Source organism: Phaseolus vulgaris, chromosome 5 (genome assembly GCF_051622355.1).
Source record: "Phaseolus vulgaris cultivar YP4 chromosome 5, ASM5162235v1, whole genome shotgun sequence".
Lineage (NCBI taxonomy): Eukaryota > Viridiplantae > Streptophyta > Magnoliopsida > Fabales > Fabaceae > Phaseolus > Phaseolus vulgaris.
Window position 1 is genome coordinate 40710189 of NC_143502.1, and position 21487 is coordinate 40731675.

Genomic DNA, 21487 nt, shown 5'->3' on the forward strand with positions numbered 1-21487 from the left:
AAACTTTTCATCTGTTAGGTTTGAAAATAAATTACCATATTTAATAAATAATTACATATATCCAAGCTATAAAGTTGAATATTTTTTTTCCATTTTAGGACTTCAATAAATATCATAAACTGATTTTTTTAATGGTTTTAATAAATGCAATGCATCTTTATGGTGTAGGAAGAAACGTTGGATAACCGCCTCAACTTTTTCCACTGAAAAAAAAAAAAAATAGTGTGTGATTTTGAATCCTACGTAGCAGAGACAGTGACGTTCCTATTCGCAACAACGATAAGCCAATCGGCGTTATTCACTAGAAGATAAATCCGTTGCGCCAAAACTCTTTTCCACTTTTTTTAATTTTTCCTGTTCAATTTTATAACCTTTTCTTCTCTGCAACGTTTCATTTGTTTATTCGTTTATTGCCTAATCGTCTTTCGTGGGTGAGTTGGAGACACCTTTGAATCGCTGTTTATTTGTTTCGTTCTCATCAGAAGTGTGAAGTGGAGCTAACTGAGTGCTGTGAAAAACCGTAGGAGTTTGTTAGAATCACTGAAAGCAGAAAGCTGCTCCGTTCCGTTCGTTTCCATGGGATCGTTGAAAACGGAGGAAAAGGGAGAACACGATGTTAACGTCTCGAATGAGGCTATCGTGTATGTTAATGGAGTTCGTAGAGTGTTAGCTGATGGATTGGCTCATTTGACTCTTCTGGAGTATCTCAGAGGTATCGTTTTCCGTTTTTTTTTTTTTAATTTTCGTTGTAGACCGTGCAATTGGAGCTCGAATTGGATATTTGAGACCACTGGTTGAGTTGGAATAACTCCACAGCTGTTTATTCACACCTTTTTGATCCGTTCCGTAGCTTACTTCACATGCGTGAGGTTATGGCAACTTCTTAAGCTGGGTTCATTAATTGAAGACTTTTTACTATAATTATTATTTTAGAATTTGTTGATTGGTCGCTAGAAAATTGGAACGCGTGTTGTTCATGTGTTGTTAGTTATTTGCAAAGTCAAGGCGTTTCATGATTCGTTTATTTCGTAGGTGCTCGATTTTGGATTGTTCTTGTAGATTTTTCTCCATGATTGTTTTAAGGTAACTTAATTATGGGTTTTTCCACTTTTTTTGGAACAAAAGATATAGGTCTGACTGGGACTAAACTGGGATGTGGGGAAGGTGGTTGTGGAGCTTGCACAGTTATGGTTTCTCATTATGATAGACAATTGAGGAAATGCTCGTAAGTGTGTCTTTCACTCTTTCTCGAGCCTTGATGTTCTGATGCTCCTTCTTGTGAAACGCTTCTTTCTTGTATGTTGACATCAAATTTTCATTTTAGTTTGAAAATTGAAAATGTTCTTTCAGACACTATGCTATCAATGCTTGCTTAGCTCCTCTATATTCTGTAGAAGGGATGCATGTGATTACAGTGGAGGGATTGGGAAGCTGCAAGCGTGGACTACACCCTGTCCAGGTGACACATGCTCGTACTATCTTCTTTTGTCGTGCTTGTGGTTTAGTTAACTGCTATTTGAGAATCGTTGTCTTGTTTGGTTCTCATGGTGTCATGTCTTTATCTCCGGGCATTGGCTTAAATAAGGTTTTGATTTTTGATAAATTATTGAATTTTATTTGTGGTTCTTATTATTTTTTACCTTTTTATCAATAAAAAAAAATTATCCGTAAATTTGTGTAGAAACATTTTGAACAGTCAAATGAAGTGATTTAGATAACGCTCTTATAGGACAAAATAAAATAAATTTTTGATCAGGGATGAATACAATTATTAAGGATCACAAATAGTTTTTTTTTTCATGGACAAAAATATAATTGAGCCTTTTAAATTTATATTTACCTGTCAATACTTTGAACTTAACCTTTTATCTCTTCAGGAATCCCTGGCTCGAACTCATGGTTCACAATGTGGATTTTGTACACCTGGTTTTGTCATGTCCATGTATGCATTATTGCGATCAAGTCAAACACCACCCAGTGAAGAACAAATAGAAGAATGTCTTGCAGGAAATTTATGTCGGTGTACTGGTTACAGACCCATTCTTGATGCATTCCGTGTCTTTGCAAAAACTTGCAATGACCTATATACCGGTGTTTCCTCATTGAGCCTTGAGGAAGGCAAGTCTGTTTGCCCATCAACAGGAAAACCTTGTTCGTGCAATTTAAACAGCGTAAATGATAAATGTATGGGCAGTGATAATATATATGAACCTACTTCCTATAGTGAAATAGATGGGACCAAATACACAGAAAAGGAACTTATTTTTCCTCCTGAACTGTTGTTAAGAATACCAACCTCATTAAACTTGACTGGTTTTGGTGGGCTAATGTGGTATCGACCTTTAACACTTCAACATGTATTGGATTTGAAAGCAAAATATGACAATGCAAAGTTACTAGTTGGTAATACTGAAGTAGGAATTGAGATGAGGCTAAAGAGAATGCCGTATCGGGTTCTTATTTCTGTAATGCATGTGCCAGAACTAAATGTTTTGGATGCAAAGGATGATGGCATAGAGATAGGTGCTGCAGTAAGACTATCTGATCTTATGACTCTTTTAAAAAAGGTTGTAAATGAGCGAGCTGCTCATGAAACCTTGTCTTGTAAGGCTTTTATTGAGCAATTGAAATGGTTTGCTGGAACACAGATAAGGAATGCTGCATCAGTTGGTGGGAATATATGTACTGCCAGTCCAATATCAGATCTGAATCCTCTATGGATGGCAGCTAGAGCAAAATTTCAAATTATTGATTCTAAAGGACACATAAGGACAGTCCTGGCAGAAAATTTCTTCCTCCCAGGTTATCGTAAAGTTGATTTGGCAAGTGGTGAAATCTTGCTGTCAATATTCCTGCCTTGGAATAGGACTTTTGAGTTTGTGAAAGAGTTTAAACAGTCTCACAGAAGGGATGATGATATTGCAATTGTAAATGCTGGTTTTCGTGTTCATCTTCAGGAACATACTGAAAACTGGGTGGTTGCTGATGCATCACTTTTTTATGGTGGGGTGGCTCCATATTCACTTGCAGCAACAAAAACTAAGGAATTTCTAATAGGAAAGATTTGGGACCAAGATCTGTTGCAAAATGCATTGAAAGTCTTACAAAAGGATATATTACTCAAGGACAATGCTCCTGGTGGAATGATAGAGTTCCGGAAATCTTTGACTCTAAGTTTCTTTTTTAAATTTTTTCTTTGGGTGTCTCAACAAATGGATAGCATCAAAGAGGGTATACCATTATCCCATCTATCTGCTGTGCACTCAGTCCATCGCCCACCAATCACTGGATCTCAGGACTATGAAATCTTGAAACGTGGGACTTCAGTGGGTTCTCCAGAGGTCCATTTATCTGCAAGACTTCAGGTTTGTTGAACTTATTTGACAAAGTCATATCCCAAGTTTACATTATGTATTCTTCCCTAAATTATTTATAAAATGTTGTATCTTTTTTCCGTGCTTCTCTCTCTGTTTAATTTGCAAATGTGATTGTATGAATGATTAAATCCTATTACTTATCTCTACGTTGTAGTGGACTTTAAACCGTGGCAGGAATTTGTTACTTTTTGACCCTATAAAGAAGTCATATGTCAAACCTGAGATGCTCTGAAGAAACATATATTATCCCCATTGTCCCCATATTTTATATGCAAAATGCAACTTCCATGCTCTTTTTATCTAGTTTGCCCATTATCATTCCTCTGTCTTGGCATGTTATTGGTATTGATGCCTTTTGGGACCATTCAATGATAGACATGGATTTAGTTTCTTATATACAAACACATAAACTTTGAAACGATATGCCTTTTTGTTGGGTACTTTTTTTTTTCTAAATTTTTTAAATATATGGGATCCTTGTTATTGGTTTATCCAGCAAATTCTAATCATACTTTGTAGTATTTTGTGTTAATGAGTTGCCTGTATCGTTTGTTACCCACATTCTCCTCCCTCTCTCTTTCATACCTTTCACATTTTACCTCAGGTCTTGTCCGTCTTTCTCGTATGTTTGGCAAATGTATTCATTTTCTGCAAATTATGCCTTCTACTTTTCTGTTGAACGCTTGGCTACCCGGCTAACATAACTTGCACTCAGGTTACAGGAGAGGCAGAATATGCTGATGACACACAAATGCCTCCAAATGGTTTGCATGCTGCTTTAGTTTTGAGTAGAAAACCCCATGCCCGAATAATTAGTATTGATGATTCAGAGGCCATATCTTCACCTGGATTTGTGAGCTTATTTCTGGCCAAAGATATACCAGGTGATAATAAAATTGGACCAGTTGTTGCTGATGAGGAGCTTTTTGCTGTAGATCATGTCACTTGTGTGGGCCAGGTACCTATTTTACTGAATAGTATCTCACAAGTGATTTCTTATTATATTTTTTAGATTTAAGGGAAATTAATTCTGACTTCAATCTACACACTTTACTCTTCATGCTTTACATCCCTCACAATCTTCTGTTAACTAGTCTTCACAGTTAGCTTATCATCTAATCATACAAATATACAACGAATTGTACTTCGAGGTCTTATATTATAATGAAAATTTCCCAATTAACTATGGCTTCCTGCCCAATCACACCGAAATAATCACTTAGCCTCCCACTAATGATTGCCTTTCACTTTCTGTACGCATCTGACCAAATCTCTGAATTGAAGGATGGCACTTGCATGCATTAGTAATAAATTCTAATGGAATATTTAGTCTTGCATTAGCCTTTTGCCACTATTAGTCAATGGGATATACATGTACGTTTCCAGGTTATAGGAATAGTTGTGGCCGATACTCATGAAAATGCAAAGATTGCAGCAAGAAAAGTTCACGTTAACTATGAGGAGCTTCCAGCTATCCTTTCAATACAGGATGCTATCAATGCTAGAAGTTTTCATCCCAACACAGAAAAGTGTTTGAGTAAAGGTGATGTTAATCACTGTTTTCAATCAGGTCTATGTGATAGAATAATTGAAGGGGAAGTTAACATGGGAGGTCAGGAACACTTTTATCTGGAGCCACATAGCAGTTTGATATGGACAGTGGATGGAGGAAATGAAGTTCATATGATATCATCTACTCAAGTAAGTTACACAATTTTTTAATACATGTACATTTCGGAAACTGAAGTTGTATGAAATATTTAACTTGTTTAATCCTCTCTATTGCTTTTATGGAAGGATTCACTCATGTATGTCTGAACCACTTTAGTATTTGTATACAATTAAGTATTGAGAACTGCAGATCTATATAATGATCATAGCAGAGTTAAACAATGGACAAATAGTAAATAGGAGGGCATTCAATTATACAACTTATTCCATTTTGGAAACTTTGTCTTTGGCATAATTAATATTTCTTTACTAAGGCATGTTGTTTTATATGCTGTACAACTCAAAATGGGATAGAGGTATACTGAAATTTTAGTTGAATAATGAATAAACAGGCTTGTTTTTATGTCAGCATTTTTTATCTAAAGCTTTGGACAGAAAAATGAAAATTTGCAGCAAAAAAGACTATTAAGAGATGGTGCTTATGTGGACATCGTTGAAATTTTATTTTATGATGGTATTGGCATTGAGAAGGATAGACGACTAAATAAAGAGGATTATCAACATGCTCAGATGGTTCCTTTCCTTCCATTTTGACTGGGTAGAAAAATTTAGTCCTCTGTTTTTCTGTTGCAAGATTTTTGTGGGCGCTGGTGTTGTTTTCTTCAGTCTCACTTTCTTATTCAGTTGTGTTAGATAGGCCTAGACCTATGGAAGGTAGTTATGCATGTCTGTTAGTGTTGAGTGGTGCTGGCTGGTATTCGTTGTTACCTTGAAGAAAATAACCGCATTGTGTTGTTGCAGGCCCCTCAGAAGCACCAGAAATATGTTTCTCATGTTCTTGGCCTTCCCATGTCAAAGGTAGTTTGCAAAACAAAGCGAATTGGTGGTGGTTTTGGGGGGAAGGAGACAAGATCAGCCTTTATTGCTGCTGCAGCTTCAGTTCCATCCTATCTCTTGAATCGGCCAGTGAAAATCACTCTGGACCGAGATGTAGACATGATGATAACTGGGCAACGCCATAGTTTCCTAGGGAAGTACAAGGTATGGACTACTATTTACTTGCATTTAAGTGGTGTTTTTCTTTATACATCAATGTTTTACTGAAACTAAATCCTGTGAAATTCTGTATTTTTAAAATATATGTGATACTTGCGCTCCCTATTTTTGCCACAATATGATTTCGAGAATATCTTCTCTTGGTGTTTGCTTTGCAAGCCCATAATTGACTGTCTGACATCCTTTGTTCTTTCCTTATTGTGATGTTCATTTGGCTCTTGTTTTGCTTCCTTACAACAATGAGGACAACCCCCACCCCTTTTATCTTGTTCCTCCAGGGTGGAGATCAGCTACATGGATTACTCAATTCCATTGATTTCTATCAATAACCAAAATTTGTGAAAACTGTTCAAACCAATATTTAATGGTTTCTCCAAATGTTTTCATAGGTTTACATATTCCCTTTTTTAATGGATTATCATCATCCATTTGAACTCAATTCTGGAAAAAAAAATCTTACCAGGAAGAGATAATTAACCTTGCTTTGCTTCTTGCTAATCCGTGATTTTGTACATTCTTGTTCTTGTCAATTGTTTTCAGTAACAGCAATTTTTTTTTTCATGTAGTTGAGTTATTAATGAGGGTTATTATCTGATTCAGGTTGGATTTACAAATGAAGGGAAAGTACTTGCAGTGGATCTTGAAATTTATAACAATGGTGGAAACTCACTGGATCTGTCACTTGCCATCCTTGAACGTGCTATGTTTCATTCAGACAATGTATATGAAATACCAAATATGAGAATAGTGGGGAGAGTTTGCTTCACTAATTTCCCTAGCCACACTGCTTTCCGTGGATTTGGTGGACCTCAAGGCATGCTGATTACTGAAAACTGGATTCAAAGGATTGCTGTGGAACTCAAGATGAGTCCAGAAAAGATAAGGGTAAGTTGCAGAATTTTGGATTTCTCTGTCTTGTAGATTTGAAATTTCACTGTCATCTCACTTGATTTTGGCTACTCTAGTCAATCTTCCTGAACTAAGTTTCTTTCTAGGAAATTAACTTTCAAGGAGAAGGATCCATTCTGCATTATGGCCAGAAAGTTCAGTACAGCACACTAGACCCATTGTGGAATGAGCTTAAGTTATCTTGTGACTTTGCGAAGGCACGTGAAGAAGTTGACCAATTCAATAGGCATAATCGCTGGAGGAAGCGTGGCATTGCTATGGTTCCTAATAAGTTTGGTATATCCTTTACAACGAAGCTTATGAACCAGGTAAAATCTGAATTCTGTCATGATATTTTAATTTTTTTTAAAATGAAATTTAAAGTGATTTCAATTTTCAACTGAAATTCTAGGAGATAAGCAAAATCTTGTGAAGTTTGTTTTATTTTGTTTGTGGTAACGAAATTTCTGGTATACAAGATTGGGTAGCAGCTGTTAGGGACTGTCCAGAGTTTATTTCTAATATAGATTTTTTTTTTTCATTTTGTTTTTTTATTTTATTTTATAATTAAAAAATTTCTGTGTTTCATTTTCTACTATCAGTTATCAAGACTTCTCAGAACAATTGTTTAACTAAAATAAGTTGATGCACTCAGTTCTAGCCAATACACATTCCCTTTAAAATAGGTTGAAGTTATCAATTAGTGTGGGATTTTTCTGATAGTAGTTGCTATCAGTTAATGCATTTTTCTGTATTATATATCTGCAAAATGTGATAATGAAACGAGCAGAATCTCCCAAATGAGACTCTAGCTCCTCTTCTCTTCTCTGCTCTAGATAACAAACTACTCTTAATCTCTCTTTTTAACTAACTCCCCCCTTTTCTTGCTGCTGCCTATAGTGGAATATGTGCCCTAATTATTCTTGGGCTTCAGGTGTAAAGAGAAGGGTTAGGGACCTTGAGGGGCTTGGGGTTTGGGCATCATGTTTTTTCTTAAACCTCTCTTACATCAGAGAAAGTATATAAAGAGAAATTCCTTGACAAAATTACGACTGAGAGAAGGGACAGTTGATCTGGAAATGAGAGTTCAGGTTATCTCTACATGTAATAAATCTGTCAATGCAGGGATCATATGGCGTATTCTGCTGCTTGCATTTTCTTCCTCTTGAATTCTGTTGCTTCATATATATTTTTTTTTAATTCTCACTGTATTATTCTTCTTTCCCACGCAAATGCATGGGATATTGCATCTAGTATGGACATAAACCACATCAAATTTTAAAGCATAACATATGATCTGAATAGTATACATCATGTTAAGGGTAAGGGAGGGCTATTTATACTAGAAGTATACATTACGAAGCCCAGCCCAATCAAATTCCTATGATACTAATCATAGGACTTCTTAGTTCAATTAGACCTACATTATTTGCTTATTTTTTATATTCTTGTGGTGCTTTCATTTAAAATTTTCTTTTGCATTTTATTCCTATTTTATTGTGAAATGAGTGCATTATTAGATAGTAATAATGGTGTACTTTCATATTTTCCTAATAACTGTAGGCTGGTGCTCTGGTTCAAGTATATACGGATGGAACTGTTTTAGTTACCCATGGGGGTGTAGAAATGGGGCAAGGTTTGCATACCAAGGTTGCCCAAATTGCTGCTTCAGCTTTCAATATCCCTCTTAGTTCTGTTTTTATATCAGATACTAGTACTGACAAGGTATTAAAGTTACTCTTTGAATGTGTTTATGTTGTTTTTCTTCTGTGAAATTAGTGTCTGCTACTAGTAGACTACCAGGTAAATAATACTTTTTTTTTTCTCAGTTCCTTGCCATTTTTTTGAGTTTTTAGTGAAGTGGACTTGTTCCAAAAGAAAATCAGTGAAGTCAAATTCAAGGTTTAGAACTCCAAACTCCAGTTGGTAGTTTTAGAAAGTTGCACAGATTTGCAAAATATAATTAGAAGAAACATTGTAATCACTTTTATATAAAACTAGATCAACTCTTCAAAGTAATTTTGGAGAAGAACTAAAGCTAGCAAAAGGAGACTGGTGTTTGGAACCTTGCTGTTTACAAATATTTTGAATAACATAGTAATATCCTTCTGTATTTTCTGGTTCATTTGGATTATCCTTTTCCATTCCCCCCTCTTCACCCTTTCTTGAATCTTGGATTATTGTTTCTGATGCTAAATTTCTTGATCTCCTCATGCTTGCTGCAAAATTAGGTCCCTAATGCTTCTCCAACAGCAGCTTCTGCAAGTTCTGATATGTATGGAGCAGCGGTTTTAGATGCATGTGAGCAGATAATGACGCGCATGAAACCTATTACTTCACAGCGTAACTTCAACTCATTTGCCGAGGTACTCAAATTTTTAACTTTGTTTCTTAGTCAACCTATCTAGTTAGAATAAATGACGAAATAAGCAAATTTTGTTCGTTGTATTTCATGGAAGCTGTATTTTTATATGAATGTTAGATTTAAATGTTTTTGGTCCCTAAACTTTGTCTCTGAAATATGTTTGGATTTTTCTGTTGGTTCCTAATATTTCTTTTTTACTTTTGGTACCTAAAAAAATTATTTAGTATTTCATCCTTCAAAAAAATTTGATTTATTAAGTGGTCCTCAAAATATTTTTGGATTTTCTTTCTTAGTCAGCAAAATATTTTGTGAGTTTTCTTTTTGTCCTTGAAATTATTTTTTCTATCACATTTTTTTTAATCATATGATGACATGTCAAATTAACAGATTCAATTTAATGGTATAGATGAAATACAACATAAGAAATATTGATGAACAAAAGGAAAAGGTTGTTAAAAACCAAAACAAAACTCTGAACATACTTCGGAGAAAAAATATATTTAAATCTAAATTTTATGAAAAAAATGCTGAAGAAATTAAGAAAATGTTTAGGCTCTTTAGAATCTCTAAAAAGTTAAAAACAAAAGGCACTTTAATAGATCTTCCATACTTTCATGTAAATATATTGGGTTTCAAGATGAAACAGATAAAAGTGATTACATTAGGTAGAGGATTGTATAAAAAATTATATCTGCTATGTTACGAATTCTGCTAAAGTGTACAGGTCATATAGACCATACACTATGCCCACAAGTCTTTTCATTACTAGGAACTTTTCCATTGTCTCTGCTGTTCTAATTTGTCTTGTGATTGAAAACTATTGAACCTGTTTTGTTATGCTCTTGTTATTTTCAGCTAGTTTGTGCGTGCTATGCAGAGCGAATAGATCTTTCTGCCCATGGATTTTATATTACGCCTGATATTGGTTTTGATTGGGTGACGGCTAAAGGAAAACCTTTTAGATATTTCACTTACGGGGCTGCATTTGCTGAGGTTGAAATTGACACTTTGACCGGTGATTTTCACACGAGAATGGCAAACGTATTTCTGGATCTAGGTTATTCTCTCAATCCAGCAATAGATGTTGGACAGGTACTTTTTTTCTTTGATTGTTTATTATTAATTTCTGAATATACAAGGTTAAGGATGGAGAACTAGCACAGTAGAGAGGACAGGAATTCCTCTAAACGGAAATAAAAAAATTTGATAGAAAAGATCTTAAGTCAGTTTCCTAATATTTGGCTTTCGTAAATAAGTTAAATATTTTTAAGCATTATTTTAAAACAAAATGCTTGTGTTCACTTTTTGGGTTGATCAGAGAAATTACAATATATTGTTTGATTGTGATAAAATAACATTGGGTTAATATGCAATGGTTTCACTTTCTGAGAATTATGAAAATTTTCAAAAACTGTTTTTGGACAAGTCTTTATTGAGTTTTGGTTCTGGATTCTTTCTACCAAGACGGTTTTGGGAAAATGGTGAAAGTTGTCTTCTTTGCTTGTGTACAAGATTAAACACTCCTTTCAATAACAAGTTTCTCCCTATTCTTGAATTGTTGTATTTTTTCATGATAGTTTCATATTTGTTCTTGCTTTTTTTTCACAGATCGAGGGAGCTTTTGTTCAAGGTTTGGGTTGGGTAGCTTTGGAAGAACTTAAATGGGGAGATGCAGCACATAAATGGATCACGCCTGGATGCCTTTACACAACTGGACCTGGAGCTTATAAAATTCCTTCTGTAAATGATGTTCCCTTCAAATTTAACGTCTCACTTCTGAAGGTATATTCCTGAACCCTGAACAATTATTTTTTGCTCTTTTCTTGAGGTAAGTGGATGATTCACCTTGAAATGCTTCCAATGTGCTACATTTTCCAGTGGCACAGTGGAATCATGAGTTTAATCCCTGACATAGGGAGGATATTGGCTGGTGTAAAGATGAAAAATGAACAAAGATAATCCTTGTAATTAACAAAAATTACTGGCCCAATTCTAATACTAGGGAAATATGGAACTAATAGATTTGACGCTTTGCATAAAAAAAATCATTTGTGTTACATGTCTTTTTGGAAGAGGAAAAAAGAGTTGATTACTGTAGTGGGAGTCTGAGATATTGACTGTCTCGAAAAATTTATCTAAGATCTTAATTGGTATAATGGAGAGAAATAAAGAGGATAAGTGGAAATAGATGAAAAAGAGACTGAAAGTTAAATTTATTTTCATCTATCCCTCTTTTTCTTATTTCTCACCCATCAAACACACAATAAAAACATTCTGCTAACTGAATAAAATACCCACGATCTGATTTAAATATGTTGGAATTTATGCCTAAAATCGTGAGAGCTGTGTTGTCATTTTCTTTTTGGTATTTATAGAAACACATTGCTACCTGTTTATCTTAAGCCTCTTAATTTCTTAAAAATTGTTTTCCCATTTCCCTAACCCATTCCATAACCCATGGCCAAAGATTTAAAACACTGATATTATATAGCGTTTGAATTGTAGTAAGAGTCATATAATCACAATTCTATAAAGATGTTGAAGGTTTTCCACATGACATAAAGCCATTTATTGGTGATTAACTTGGCTGTTTAGCTATTCCCCTATATGTAGTACAATAATCACAAATTGAAGATATCAACGTCTGATAACTTACCTTGTTTGATTGATAGGGTCATCCAAATGTTAAGGCCATCCATTCTTCCAAAGCTGTTGGTGAGCCTCCATTTTTTCTAGCATCATCTGTGTTATTTGCCATCAAGGATGCCATCATAGCTGCCAGAGCTGAAATGGGGTGTTATGACTGGTTTCCTCTTGACAGTCCAGCAACTCCTGAGAGAATTCGGATGGCTTGTTTAGATGAATTAACAACGTCCTTTGTTAACTCGGATTTCCACCCCAAACTTAGTGTGTGATCCTCTGCTCTTTTCTTTCACAGTCAATTTCTTATCATAGCAAAATGAGAATGTCATAATGAATGTTTCGCATATCCAAAAACCTAAAAATATGATGCAGCAATTCACCATAATAGCAGCGGCAACTTACTGACTCTACCCTTGTCTGTATTTTTTAAAAAATTTAGCATTATGATAAAGAATTTAATAGAAAGTAAGAAATGTATTTATTAGGAGAAAATATTTTTTTGGTTAATATATTGAGAAAATAATTTATCTATAAAAAATATAAAATTTTAAAGTAAATTGTTTAATTATTCTAGTGTAATCAATAAAAATTATGACTATTGATTGCTTTAGAATGCATATTTTTGTAACATGTAAATAAACATTTGTAACATGAAATTTGAATTCTAATAAAAAATAAAATATGTGATTTATGTTTATTAATAATAATGTTTATGTTATACGTTGGGTGTATATATTGGTTCACTAAACAAAGATACAGTTTTTTTATTACTTTACAGAGTTTTAATTAACCTTTACCCTCTTGGCTTGAAATTTAGTTTCACAGCTTTGTCTCTAAGTCTAAGGCTGAAAATACAATTACTTTATCTGAACTACTCCCACAATTATCATCAAATCAAATAATAAATTGTTGAAAAGGATAAAATGAAGTTTAAATGTGAATTACTTTTCAAGTTATTCTGAAATTTGTGTAAAAAAAGTTATTCTGAAAATTTTATAAGTGTATGCTTTGGGTATTTTAATACACCAATAAAAACTACAATCGACTATGAAAAAAACATATATTGGAACTGTTAATAATATTTTTTTATAGTTTTGATGTTATTGTACATTTAAACAAAATAATGGAGTAAGTGTTTTGGTTTAACCTTTTACCAAGAGATGATCTCCCCACATCATACTCTAAAAAATATAAAAATCAACAAATATGATATACTGAAGAAATAAAGGAGACTCAGGTATTTGGTAATATAAAAACATCAGTAATTTTATGTCACTTGGAAAAAAGGAACCACCTAAAACAGGATTTATAAAAAAAATATGGTCCCACCAATTTTGTTAATCACATTGGTTTTACTTAAAATTGGTTGCTCCAGTCAAATAGTTCAATTGTAAACCAACATTTGACATCTACTAATAAAAAACCACTTGACAATTAATATACTAATATTTTAATTATATTAACTTTTAGTTTTTAACTTAAAATATTAATATATTATTATAACTAGTTATAAAGTATCACTTTTGCAGTGACAGTCTTTCTCTTCTCTCTGCACTTTTCTATTTGTTGTCTCTGTGACCCTTCATTTCAAGGTATGCACACCAACATTGTTTTGAAGAATGGAAGGATTCTCAAACATTGTAAGGTTCTAATTCCTCTGCCTCTTGTACAATTACAATGTTTAACTATCTATCATGCTTCGTATTAATTAATTAATTAATTGCTCAATTTAAATGATCACTGTTTTAATTATCTTCCAAATATTCACACTTCAGTGTCTCCCTTTCCTAATAGTGTTTATGTTGCATTAGATTATTGGTCCCGAGGAGGGTATTTCTTTCCATGTCTAAGTAGTCTGTGATTCATAATTTCGGACGAATTTCAGTTGGGTTATTTGGCGTAGTAAATTCCAGAGTAATCAAATTTTGGGTTGGTGTTCATTATGTTCATTCTTCTGACGAATTAATTAACGTTTCCAATATGCTGCAAAAGAGACATTTCGAAAACCCTGTACTCAATTTGACCCAAATGTCTCTTTATGAATTTCACCAGTGCATTGTTTGAACAAACATGGATGTCAGATGGAGAAAACATGTTTTTTTCTTTTATTGTTATTATATTCCCTTTCAAAGAGCCCGTCATTTTCAAGATTCCACGTGTAAGTCTAGAGACAAACAGCCAATGTTTCGACAATAGATTACTATGAGGTTTATTTTATGATATCGAATAAAATCTTTATACTGAAGGAGCTGGGCACGAACTACCTTAAGATCATATCGTAGAAACAAGGAAATGCCAAAATGGAAACTTAACAAAAACAAATTACTGTATATAATATTATATGATAAAATTTAAAATTAGACAAACTTTTGAATTGGTACTAATAAATGACCCAATGGAGCTACATTCATAACAAGGCTCTTCAGTGTAATCCCCGTATTATTGACGAAGTCTTAATAGTTGTCGCAGTAATGTGTTGCATAAACTTGTTGAAACAATATACGTTGGTTTAGTTAGCTTAATAGCCTGATGCAGGAGGTGGTGGTGACTTGTAGATATATGGTGGTGGAGGGGGAGATTTGTGGACATATGAAGGAGACTTGTACACGTATGGTGGAGGAGGTGAGGGGGATGGAGGTGGTGGGGACTTGTAAACGTAAGGAGGGGGAGGTGATGGAGATGGAGGAGGAGGAGATTTGTAGACATATGTAGGAGACTTGTACAAATATGGTGGAGGAGGTGAGGGCGATGGAGGTGGTGGGGACTTGTAGACATAAGGAGGGGGAGGTGATGGAGATGGTGGAGGGGGAGCTTTGTAGACATATTCAGAAGACTTATACACATATGGTGGAGGAGGTGAGGGGGATGGAGGTGGAGGGGACTTGTAAACATAAGGAGGGGGAGGTGATGGAGATGGTGGAGGAGGGGATTTGTAAACATATGGAGGAGGTGGTGAAGGAGATGGAGGTGGGGGAGACTTGTAAATATAAGGAGGGGGAGGTGATGGAGATGGTGGAGGGGGAGATTTGTAGACATATGGAGGAGGAGGTGAGGGGGATGGAGGTGGTGGGGACTTGTAGACATAAGGAGGGGGAGGTGATGGAGATGGTGGAGGGGGAGACTTGTACACATATGGTGGAGGAGGTGATGGGGATGGAGGTGGTGGGGACTTGTAGACATAAGGAGGGGGAGGTGATGGAGATGGTGGAGGGGGAGATTTATAGACATATGGTGGAGGAGGTGAGGGTGATGGAGGTGGTGGCGACTTGTAGACATAAGGAGGGGGAGGTGATGGAGATGGTGGAGGGGGAGACTTGTAGACATATGGTGGAGGAGGTGAGGGGGATGGAGGTGGTGGAGACTTGTAGACATAAGGAGGAGGAGGTGATGGAGATGGTGGAGGGGGAGATTTGTAGACATATGGAGGAGACTTGTACACATATGGTGGAGGAGGTGAGGGAGATGGAGGTGGTGGGGACTTGTAAACATAAGGAGGGGGAGGTGATGGAGAAGGTGGAGGAGGGGATTTGTAAACATATGGAGGAGGTGGTGAAGGAGATGGAGGTGGGGGAGACTTGTAAACATAAGGAGGAGGAGGTGATGGAGATGGTGGAGGGGGAGATTTGTAGACATATGGAGGAGACTTATAGACATATGGTGGAGGAGGTGAGGGGGATGGAGGTGGTGGAGACTTGTAGACATAAGGAGGGGGAGGTGATGGAGATGGTGGAGGGGGAGACTTGTAGACATATGGTGGAGGAGGTGAGGGGGATGGAGGTGGTGGAGACTTATAAACATAAGGAGGGGGAGGTGATGGAGATGGTGGAGGGGGAGACTTGTAGACATATGGTGGAGGAGGTGAGGGGGATGGAAGTGGTGGAGACTTGTAAACATAAGGAGGGGGAGGTGATGGAGATGGTGGAGAGGGAGACTTGTAGACATATGGTGGAGGAGGTGAGGGGGATGGAGGTGGTGGAGACTTATAAACATAAGGAGGGGGAGGTGATGGAGATGGTGGAGGGGGAGACTTGTAGACATATGGTGGAGGAGGTGAGGGGGATGGAGGTGGTGGAGACTTATAAACATAAGGAGGGGGAGGTGATGGAGATGGTGGAGGGGGAGACTTGTAGACATATGGTGGAGGAGGTGAGGGGGATGGAGGTGGTGGAGACTTATAAACATAAGGAGGGGGAGGTGATGGAGATGGTGGAGGGGGAGATTTGTAGACATATGGAGGAGACTTATACACATATGGTGGAGGAGGTGAGGGGGATGGAGGTGGTGGAGACTTGTAGACATAAGGAGGGGGAGGTGATGGAGATGGTGGAGGGGGAGATTTGTAAACATATGGAGGAGGTGGTGAAGGAGATGGAGGTGGGGGAGACTTGTAAACATAAGGAGGGGGTGGTGATGGGGATGGAGGTGGAGGAGACTTATAAACATATGGTGGGGGTGGTGATGGGGATGGTGGTGGAGGAGACTTGTAGATGTATGGAGGTGGTGGTGAAGGAGAGGGAGGTGGTGGTGACTTATAGACATAAGGTGAAGGTGGAGATTTGTATGCATGAGGAGGTGATTTTTGATGGTGGTGTGGAGATTTGTATTCATGTGGAGGTGATTTGTGATGGTGGGGTGGGTGTTCTGCATGCTTTGGTGGAGAGTAATAGGTTGGCTGGGATGAATAGTAAGTCTTATGATCATCACCAGCGACATTGATAGCAATTAGGCAAAATGCCAATCCATAGATGAGTCGAGGCCAGTGCCTCGGCCCTGCTGATGTTCTCATCTTCTGTCAGTATGCAGTAGCAGTCCTTGTTTAGATGAGCTATGCTCTTCTATGCTTGCATTTGCAAACTATGCATCATAACCCTTTATATAGTGTTAGCCTTCAGTTATGGCTGATACTATTTAGTTCTTAAATGCATCGACAGACTGGTTAAGGATTTAAATATACGTGCTGCACATTACCCTTTTGTTCAAATCATTATTTGGAGTTGAAGTTGCGGGCCTCCATTATGTGAACTCATATTTCTTTTGATATGAATCAGCAACAAAGTCAAGAAAGAAAGGTGGCAATGACATGGTTGGACGTAAGTACTAGTTAAATTGGTTCACATTTTGAAAATGCGCGTTAAAGCAGCTAGCTGTGATTATTTCCATTAAACTTTAGAGAACCGGTGATTATATTTGAGCATACCAGAAGTAACAAACATCATATTGAAGTCAAATGTCAGGGTGTCGGTGAAAACAAAAACCTACCAGACATCCCCATCAATAGGCAAACTTACATTCTCAAGTCATGACAATAACTATAATTACAATTATCCCCATGAGAATGTATTCTTATAGTTTTATCTTGGTATAATTACCTTAGACCATTTTATGGTTTTTCTCATCCGTACAAAATTTGGTCTAATGAACCTTTGATCAGTTACCCATTTGATTAAGTTTTCAAGGTTTAACTGTTGATGTAATATTATTGTTACTTGACTAATGTTTGTTTTTCCACATTAACATTGAGCATCTAAGTAACTAAGACTGAAGGTCCATGTTCTTAGCTTCATTTTTAGTGGTTTCCCTATCCGATTCTAATTTTCCATTACATTACTGGTCTAGTGCGAACTCTGCAGGTAGAACCCATTTTTTTTGTAGTGATTTCATTATACTTGCTATATGTACTGTTTTAGAGATATTAGAGAAGGCTGCTACTGTTGTTACTCTGCCATCTTCGTGTTGTTTAGACTTGAAAGAATTCAAAGGCATTTATTCTATATATAAGATAATCCATTTGTTGCATTCTGATGGTCATTTAATTTCATAGATAAACACAAGTTGCATTTTGATAGTCATTTAATTGCATAGAAAAACACAACTTGCTCCACTTATTCCTCTTGCTGATTTATTATGTCCTTGACATCGTGCAGGGAACTATTAGATTTATTAACGTGCATGTCAAAATGAACTATTTCTGTCTGTCATAGACTCAATGCCAAAGACATTGGAGATTCATTTTCTTATCAAGTTAAGGTACAAATTAGTCATGAGTTACACTAGGAAGAATACGATCAGAATACCTAGTTTAGGTTTTGATGTCAGAAATAATAGATGGTAGTAAATTACATGCTGCTTGTATATTTATCTGCACCCAAATATATATATATATCATTTTTTTTATAAAAGTTTTTATGGTAGGTATCATTATGCAATTTAACATTTCAGGTTGACACCTCAAGTAACAACAATTATCTCTCATCACATAAAAAATATGGGAGAAATATATAGCTCATATTAAAGTGATCTTAGTTTTGAAATTTGGATGAACAGTGATGTCTCTCCTATAAGACATTTTCCCTGAATTCATGAAGTTTTAAATTCACTTAATTATATTATTACTCATCTCATTTAGTTTAGTATTTCTATTTTCAACTCCCTAATCAAACTCATTAATACACAGACATTGTAATGAACATGTATAGGTTTGACATGGTACTGCTACAGGTAACCTCTGCTTTGTGTTTGGCTGAAAGAGAATTGCATCATATTCCATTGCAGTTGAGTTCTAATCTAACCTGGGTTCACAAATAATTGAGGTTGACATTGTCAACGAGTTGGTGTGGCCAGCTGTGGGAAGCCATCCATAATCTTCCCTCCCTCAGGTTCTCCTTAAACCTAATTTATTTCCCTGTAAATTTCATGAAAATAGATAATATCTTCTAAAATGCAACTTCTCTGATATAGTAAGAAGCAATTTTAACCATTCCATTTTGGATTCAGGAGTAAGATTATTATTTTATGTTATTTTTCAATTCACTGGTACGCATATTCTTCATGGAAAAAAAGAGTTGAGATTAATTTTGTGTGATATGGAGTTTACAAACTTTTTAGCTTTTTGGGGAAAAGAGATAATTTTTGGCTTTTCAACTTTTTGTATTTTCTTTATTCAATATGTTGGATATGGTTTTATGTGGAAATTACGAAGATTGGTCAATTAATTCCTTAATTCCCGAACGTTAATTAAATTAATTTTCATAATTTCAGGAACTGAAAATGCAATTGTTTATGTAATTAAATTTATCAATGCTCTTATTTCATACATTATTTTTTATTTTAAATTTGGTATATGTTGGGTTCTTGCTTTTTTTTCTCTTTTTTTTTTAAATTTGAGATATCTTTTAATAAAAAAATTGAGTCGTAGTTAAGAGGTTGACTTGTTTTTATATATTTTTTGTGTTCAGACAGACATGAGATCCAATCTTTGTCCACTTACATATTTATTAAGAAGCATGATTGTCCTTCAACCATGTTAGTTCTTCATTTTTATTTAATAAAAAACTTAAAATAAGATTTTGAATCATAAAAAGATCAGTTAAAAATAATAATTCAAAATACTAAACTTTAAACCAGAACAATAATAGTTAAATACAATGAGATCAAACCATGTATCAGATTTATAACTCTTTGATTTTTGAGTTTAATAAAAAAATCACTTTAATATGATTTTTAGATAATTATTATTTAAAAAATGAATAAATGTTGGTCATATACAATAATTATTCATTGAATAATGATGTAAAATTAAAATATATATCGTTTGATCTTAACTTTTATGCATAATGTAAATTTATTTTATTAACTTTTACTCTTGAAGTAATTAGTAAAGAACTATTTGCATAAAGTATTTATTATATTATGATATTATACAGCACTAATAATTTTTTATAAAGGAATTTTGTTATTTCAATTTGTTTGCATTATTTCTTACAAATAAGAAGAAAATATAAGTGTAATACTTTAAGCTTTATCAATATTCTTCAATAAAAAAAAAAAAACAAAAATTTGTCTCAATGCACACCAAAATTTAACAATACCTGACATTATATTGTTAGTTATATTATAATGAACAATTTGATCCATGAGAGTTTTCAATTTAGTTTCAGGACTTAAATAAATTAAAATAAATTCTTAAAAACAATTTCATTTTTCACTTTCATGTTTAATTTCAGATAGATATTCTTCCTACAGTTATAATAAAAAGGGAAATTTATTAAAATGAATTTTATGTAAGAATTTTATTGAAACTAATAATAAATGTGAAATATAAAGGTTATAATTTCAAAATTTATTTATTTATTAACTTTTAGTAATTTGATACGAACGTAACAAGGTGGAAGTTCCTTTTAAATTTTTTTGTTAACATTTAAAGACTAAGTTGATAGAAATAATAAAGAAAAAGTTATTACCTATTATAGATCATGCAAGATTTGAGTATAAAAATATTGTTGTTTTGTCTATCACGAAACCACGTTCTCACGTAAATTTATAAAAGAAAAAACAAAAAAATATCCACGATTGAACATTATTTTCAGACCATTTCATAATATTTTTTTAACACGTTTTTCTTTTATAGGAAAACATATTTATTAAGAATTTACTTTGTTATCATATCACAACAATTAATAGATATTATAGCGATATATTTGAATTCCCATTTAATGCATGTATTAAAGAAGGATAACAAAATACATCTATGAAAAGGTTTTAAATTGGAAAGGAAATTGCTTAATTTTTTATATAGTTAGTTTAGTAACATGAGTATAAATTTATTTTCATTTTTGTAATAAAAAAATGAGTAATACTTTATAATTTATTGATGATATAATTAATTCTTATGATATTTATTGATTGAAAGTGTAATTTGTTTTACAATAAGAGTATATAGAAATTAATCTCAAAATAATGGTTTAAAGATTTATCTAACTTTTATACAATATGTGCGAAATTTAGGACAATTGTTTCCTACATCCAATGATTTTTCCACTTGCATCCAATCAACTCTTGAATTTCCAATATTATTCATTATTCTGTAATTGAAAATTTAGAATTAAAAAATATATTCTGAAAAAAAAAATATTTTTGTGTTATGAAAATAAAATTCTGGAATAAAATTGGAAAATCAAACTCTCATTCTAGAAAAAAAAAATCCAAAATACAAAAAGTATATTCTTGAAAAGAAAAACAAAAAAACATATCCAGTGAAAATATATTTCAGAAAAAAATTATAAAATCGTATGAAATCCTATTTTTTTTTTTTTCTCTTTTCCTTTATACCAAGAAATATAAAGCTACTCATTTGTACTTGTCACTTTTTTTTCTTTTCCTTTTTTGGTCAATCGAATACAATGTAAACGCGACTCTATATGTGATAATGTTTAAATGCGAATGCAAAATTAGGAAATGTTTTCCAGTTGAAATGAAGAACATATTTCAATTGGTAATACAAGAAAGGTTTGTGTTTTGTTAATTGTTACTTGCATTTCTTAAATATAGTTCATCTATTTTTTCTAGTAAGGCAATGTATCTTCTAGAAGAATATTCATAAAATTTGATTGATTTAATGTAATAAAAATAAATAACTTTATAATACAATGTTTAAAAAAGAAACTAGTATTCGTCCATATATTTTACTTATTTAGACATAATTTGATTT

General features: G+C 34.1%; 2 protein-coding genes and 1 long non-coding RNA gene across 7 annotated transcripts; 2 read left to right on the top strand and 1 right to left on the bottom strand.

Annotated features, from left to right (window-relative positions):
• Nucleotides 1-133: 133 nt before the first annotated feature.
• Nucleotides 134-12385, top strand: LOC137817070 (xanthine dehydrogenase 1). Of its 3 annotated transcripts, XM_068620294.2 has the most exons (15): nt 134-431; nt 525-712; nt 1126-1225; nt 1351-1459; nt 1878-3365; nt 4093-4335; nt 4764-5078; nt 5850-6089; nt 6705-6989; nt 7100-7321; nt 8556-8717; nt 9224-9358; nt 10213-10449; nt 10966-11139; nt 12030-12385. In XM_068620294.2, the coding sequence occupies exons 2-15, from the start codon at nt 577-579 to the stop codon at nt 12270-12272; spliced, it is 4089 nt and encodes a 1362-aa protein (XP_068476395.2). In that variant the 5' UTR covers nt 134-431; nt 525-576; the 3' UTR covers nt 12273-12385. The 3 variants fall into 3 exon arrangements, with proteins under 3 accessions (XP_068476395.2, XP_090158740.1, XP_068476396.2); XM_090302614.1 differs by having other exon boundaries at nt 134-712; XM_068620295.2 differs by lacking the exons at nt 134-431; nt 525-712 and having other exon boundaries at nt 1133-1225; nt 1325-1459.
• A 1147-nt stretch (nt 12386-13532) lies between these two features.
• LOC137817074 (uncharacterized) lies at nt 13533-18776 on the top strand. 3 transcript variants are annotated; one of them, XR_016521100.1, is made up of 3 exons: nt 13533-13645; nt 17925-18027; nt 18499-18776. It is a non-coding gene; the product is annotated as an uncharacterized LOC137817074 (long non-coding RNA). The 3 variants fall into 3 exon arrangements; XR_016521101.1 differs by having other exon boundaries at nt 13533-13640; nt 18477-18776; XR_011081916.2 differs by having other exon boundaries at nt 13533-13640.
• On the bottom strand, nt 14309-17055 carry LOC137817071 (uncharacterized). The gene has a single exon (XM_068620296.2). The coding sequence runs from the start codon at nt 16784-16786 to the stop codon at nt 14519-14521; it is 2268 nt and encodes a 755-aa protein (XP_068476397.2). The 5' UTR covers nt 16787-17055; the 3' UTR covers nt 14309-14518.
• Nucleotides 18777-21487: the final 2711 nt, after the last annotated feature.